This window comes from Sinocyclocheilus anshuiensis, unplaced genomic scaffold (genome assembly GCF_001515605.1).
Source record: "Sinocyclocheilus anshuiensis isolate Anshui unplaced genomic scaffold, SAMN03320099.WGS_v1.1 scaffold709, whole genome shotgun sequence".
NCBI lineage: Eukaryota > Metazoa > Chordata > Actinopteri > Cypriniformes > Cyprinidae > Sinocyclocheilus > Sinocyclocheilus anshuiensis.
Genome location: NW_015540926.1, coordinates 226,990 through 232,924, shown reverse-complemented (window position 1 = coordinate 232,924; position 5,935 = coordinate 226,990). Strand labels below are relative to the sequence as shown.

Here is a 5,935-nt window from a genome sequence, read left to right as displayed (position 1 = left end):
GTCACATGATCTTCAGAAATCATTCTAATATGCTGATTTATTATTAGAATTATCAACAGTTGTGCTGCACAAATATTTTTTTGGAAACTGCGATACTTTTTCAGGATTCTTTGATGAATAAAAAGTTAAAAACAAACAGCATTTATTCAAAATATAAATCTTTTCTAGCAATATAAATCTTTGCTATCACTTCTTATCAATTTAACACATCCTTGCTGAATAAAAGTTTGAATTTCTTTCAAAAAAAGAAAGAATAAAAATGTACAGACCCCAAACTTTTTGAACTGTAGTGTATATTGTTGGAAAAGATTTCTATTTTAAATAAATGCTCTTCTTTTTAACTTTTTATTCATCAAAGAATCCTGAAAAAAAGTATCACGGGTTCCAAAAAAGCACTGATAATAAATCAGCATATTATACTGATTTCTGAAGATCATGTGACACTGAAGACTGGAGTAATGATGCTGAAAATACAGCTGCGCATCACAGAAATACATTACAGTTTAATGTATATTAAAATAGAAAAACTTTATTTTACATCATAATAATATTTCACAATATTACATTTTTTCCTGTATTTCTGATCAAATAAATGCAGCCTTGATGAGCTTCGTTCTGAACCCAAACTTTTGACCGGTAGTGTACATATAAATCAGTTACTGTTATCTTACTAACCATGCGCTCTTTTAATATTTTTTCTTTTAATTTTAGGTTTTTAGCTGTATACAGTATACATGTTTTTGTTAAATTGCAATATATATAATATTATTATATGTATGATTAATATTATTGTTTTGTTGGTTAGTTTTTCTTCTTTACTCTCATTGTTTTGATTTTTGTGTAACGCTGAAAATGTATCTTCAAAAAACATTAACATTTTTTTTTTTAAATGCATGTACTTTTTCAAATTTAATCAAGATGTGAGATTAAACATGTGTAAGGGGAAGCATTTGAAGGTGCTGTAATTAGTCTTTCTGTAATGTAATAGTGAGATGGCCCCGCGGTGTGATAAATGAGTGTTTGCGCTCCTCACCAGTTGGGTTCGCAGGTGGTGCCGATCTTGCTGACGGTGTAGCTGCTCCAGCCCAGGACAGGAGGAATGGTCCAGATGAAGGAGAAGGTCCAGACAAACAGCAGACCCAGAGCCGCGTGTTTTCCTCGCAGACGGATGTTCCCCAGCGGCCGACAGATGACGAAGAACCGCTCGAACGCCAAGACGGCCAGAGACCACAGAGCCACGATGCCTGCAGATTCAGACAGAGACCGATGAACATCTCTCCAAAACACCTGAGAAGACTGAACCATGTCCTCCAGACACTTCAGCGCCAGAAGCCTCGTCAAATACATTCATTGCATGAGTTCTGCGTCTTTTTAAGATGTGCTTTAACTAATATTTATTCTGAAAACCAGGTGGTGAATTTTCACAGGTCTGCACTTTCACAAAAATGTTCCATGAACTTTGCATCATCGACTGAGCTGACTCTATTGTCTTCTGTAGAGTTGCCTTTCAGCTGTATTTTCATCATTTATTCATTTTGCAACATAGATAGTTATTTAACTGAATTGCATTAGCATTGAACTGAATTCAGCTGAGTAATAATGCCTCTATTGTTTTCTGTAGGGCTGCTTTATACTGTAGCCGAATCGAATTTATTTCATAATTGATTGTTTTGCAACTTTTTGCAATTTTCCTGTTTTAGCTGCTTTGAAATAATCTGCATTGTATATAGAGCTGTAGAAATAAATGTGACTTGACGATGCACTCCAGTTCATTCTGAAAAATACATGCAACTCATAAAACAAAGTGAACAATGCATTAAAAATGAAACTACATTCACCTTGTCTCGTTAAGATTGTGGTGCATATTCTGATAAATGGTGCATTTATTTTAATATATTCCATATTAACATTTTAAGTCTATGCAGATTTACCCTGAACTATTTATCTCAAGATCTGAGACTAAATAAAATATTGAAACTTGTCAGTCCACAACTCCTTTAATGCACTAGTCTTGACAGATCATTAAATTTGCATTTAGTGCATAAAAAAGTATAAAAGACTCGGCTGAGCTTCGTATGATAACATTAAATTAAATTAAATTAAATTACAGACCCCAAACTTTTTGAACTGTAGTGTATATTGTTGGAAAAGATTTCTATTTTAAATAAATGCTCTTCTTTTTAACTTTTTATTCATCAAAGAATCCTGAAAAAAAGTATCACGGGTTCCAAAAAAGCACTGATAATAAATCAGCATATTATACTGATTTCTGAAGATCATGTGACACTGAAGACTGGAGTAATGATGCTGAAAATACAGCTGCGCATCACAGAAATACATTACAGTTTAATGTATATTAAAATAGAAAAACTTTATTTTACATCATAATAATATTTCACAATATTACATTTTTTCCTGTATTTCTGATCAAATAAATGCAGCCTTGATGAGCTTCGTTCTGAACCCAAACTTTTGACCGGTAGTGTACATATAAATCAGTTACTGTTATCTTACTAACCATGCGCTCTTTTAATATTTTTTCTTTTAATTTTAGGTTTTTAGCTGTATACAGTATACATGTTTTTGTTAAATTGCAATATATATAATATTATTATATGTATGATTAATATTATTGTTTTGTTGGTTAGTTTTTCTTCTTTACTCTCATTGTTTTGATTTTTGTGTAACGCTGAAAATGTATCTTCAAAAAACATTAACATTTTTTTTTTTAAATGCATGTACTTTTTCAAATTTAATCAAGATGTGAGATTAAACATGTGTAAGGGGAAGCATTTGAAGGTGCTGTAATTAGTCTTTCTGTAATGTAATAGTGAGATGGCCCCGCGGTGTGATAAATGAGTGTTTGCGCTCCTCACCAGTTGGGTTCGCAGGTGGTGCCGATCTTGCTGACGGTGTAGCTGCTCCAGCCCAGGACAGGAGGAATGGTCCAGATGAAGGAGAAGGTCCAGACAAACAGCAGACCCAGAGCCGCGTGTTTTCCTCGCAGACGGATGTTCCCCAGCGGCCGACAGATGACGAAGAACCGCTCGAACGCCAAGACGGCCAGAGACCACAGAGCCACGATGCCTGCAGATTCAGACAGAGACCGATGAACATCTCTCCAAAACACCTGAGAAGACTGAACCATGTCCTCCAGACACTTCAGCGCCAGAAGCCTCGTCAAATACATTCATTGCATGAGTTCTGCGTCTTTTTAAGATGTGCTTTAACTAATATTTATTCTGAAAACCAGGTGGTGAATTTTCACAGGTCTGCACTTTCACAAAAATGTTCCATGAACTTTGCATCATCGACTGAGCTGACTCTATTGTCTTCTGTAGAGTTGCCTTTCAGCTGTATTTTCATCATTTATTCATTTTGCAACATAGATAGTTATTTAACTGAATTGCATTAGCATTGAACTGAATTCAGCTGAGTAATAATGCCTCTATTGTTTTCTGTAGGGCTGCTTTATACTGTAGCCGAATCGAATTTATTTCATAATTGATTGTTTTGCAACTTTTTGCAATTTTCCTGTTTTAGCTGCTTTGAAATAATCTGCATTGTATATAGAGCTGTAGAAATAAATGTGACTTGACGATGCACTCCAGTTCATTCTGAAAAATACATGCAACTCATAAAACAAAGTGAACAATGCATTAAAAATGAAACTACATTCACCTTGTCTCGTTAAGATTGTGGTGCATATTCTGATAAATGGTGCATTTATTTTAATATATTCCATATTAACATTTTAAGTCTATGCAGATTTACCCTGAACTATTTATCTCAAGATCTGAGACTAAATAAAATATTGAAACTTGTCAGTCCACAACTCCTTTAATGCACTAGTCTTGACAGATCATTACATTTGCATTTAGTGCATAAAAAAGTATAAAAGACTCGGCTGAGCTTCGTATGATAACATTAAATTAAATTAAATTAAATTAAATTAAATTAAATTAAATTAAATAAATGTTACTACTACTAATAATAATAATAAATATTAATAGTAATAATAAATATTAAATTTTAAAATTCACCTGATTTTCCCATCAGTTATTTTCAATAATGTTCCTCTGATCTAATTAAATGCCTTTAGACAGATACTGAAGTTTTAACTCTGTGTTGTATCATTAAGTAGACATGCACTTTTTTAAATGTATGTAACTATTAATAATAATTAGCAATATTTTTTGCTTTTGTTGGTGTCATTTTAACACTGAAAAACTGTGGAAAAGACTAAGAAAATAAATAAAAACATAACTGGCATGAGTGAAATTTTAGAGTATATGTGGGTCAAAGATGTTAATATGTCCGCATCAAAAGAAATTTACAAAAGTGTCCATAGAAAGCACATTAAATGTAAGTAAAGTGTCTACTTTTAAGGTTTCAAATAAGTTTTTGGAGAATAAAATGTTAAAATTTGGTTGAAATAATGTTACATTGTCGTTCAGTGTAACACAATATTTATGTAAAAATTCAAACAACATGCTTATTCTGACGTGTACATATTAAAATATATAAAAGAATAAGGGAGCATATAAAATTTTATTGTGTTTTAAATGAGTAAAAAAGTCTTACTGACAAACAGGCAAAAGCTAGGATAGTGGCACATTTAAAAAATGTAAAATTACACCTAATTAGTATTTGGGGTGAAAGTAATGTCTTTTAATATGTCATAAATTGATTTTTGTTGTAAATACGCCTGACAAGATTGTTACACTGAATGACATTTTACTGAGTCTCTTCTGTAAATCAGGGAAAAATGTAAGATATTTATTTTTTGCTCAGAAAAAGAAAATTTCAATTAAATTAAACAGAAAACTTTTTTTTTTTTTTTGGGAAAAATAACAAAAATTTACACCACTATTACACTTATTGTTTTTATGCTTAAACCCTTTTTCGTCTTTGACCCATGTACTAAAAATTATATTGATTGATTGATAGCAGTGATTTTTGAAACACAAACAGAAGTAATGGCATTCATGCAGCATGTGATCAAGCTGAAAGCGTTTACAATCAGAGTTTACAAATTTCAGTGTCCCGATATTAAAAAGAATCACTCAAACCCCAAACGAAATATGGTGACCAAAAGCATAAGGTCTAAAGCAAACTTTTGACTCACCAAAAAAGGTGACTGCGAATCCCTCCAGAACACAAGCCCATCTCCCCAAGAAGAAATACCCGTGATAGTTGGTCAGAAAACTGATCGTTCCTCCGGTCAGAGACACGAGAAAGTCCGCCAGAGACAGATTGACGATGATATAATTGAGCGGCTGTCGGAGCTGCTTGAACCTGAAGGTGACCAGCATCACCGTGAAGTTCTCGCACAGAGACACCGCGGTCACCACGAACATCAGCGCCGCCAGCACTCTATAGTTCCAGGGCGCGATGGATGTGAGCGGTCCAGAGAACGGATCCTCGCTGCGAGAGACGCCGTTCACCGCCGCCTCAAACGACTCCATCGCTCCGGACGAGTCAGATGAACCGAACCGAACCTACATCTGGAGGAAGTCCGCGTGCATCGTAAACCCAGAGTGTTCGTCCTCTACATCAGCGGCATACTCCAGCGGACTTTATTGACTTTCTCTTGCTGGATGGGGTTTATATAGGCTACCATCACAGGTCAGGTCAACCACGTAACTGCGCCTTCATCATCATCATCATCGCGTCTGTGTGCAGAGCTCCAGTCAGTGCGCTCCTGCTTCAAGGAATCACTAGTTCCGAAGGTTTTTACGCAGACGCTCGCGTTCAGAAGATATGTGTTCCTGCAGCACAAAAGCAGTCTTAAGTCGCTGGGGTATATTTGTAGCAATAGCCAACAATACATTGTATGGGTCAAAATTATACATTTCTCTTTTATGCCAAAAATCATTAGGATATTAAGTAAAGATCATGTTCCGTGAAGATATTTTGTACATTTCCTACCGTA

At 34.6% G+C, this 5,935-nt stretch overlaps 1 protein-coding gene across 1 annotated transcript in view; it reads right to left on the bottom strand.

The window, feature by feature from the left end:
* valopa (vertebrate ancient long opsin a) overlaps nucleotides 1–5,468 on the bottom strand; it is a 31,517-nt gene extending 26,049 nt beyond the window's left edge. The window contains exons 1-2 of the mRNA XM_016487329.1: nucleotides 5,129–5,468; nucleotides 2,877–3,087 (exon numbers count right to left, since the gene is read on the bottom strand). Coding sequence (XP_016342815.1) covers nucleotides 2,877–3,087; nucleotides 5,129–5,468 — 551 coding nt within the window. The remainder of the gene's footprint in view (nucleotides 1–2,876; nucleotides 3,088–5,128) is intronic.
* Between the last annotated feature and the right edge of the window lie 467 nt (nucleotides 5,469–5,935).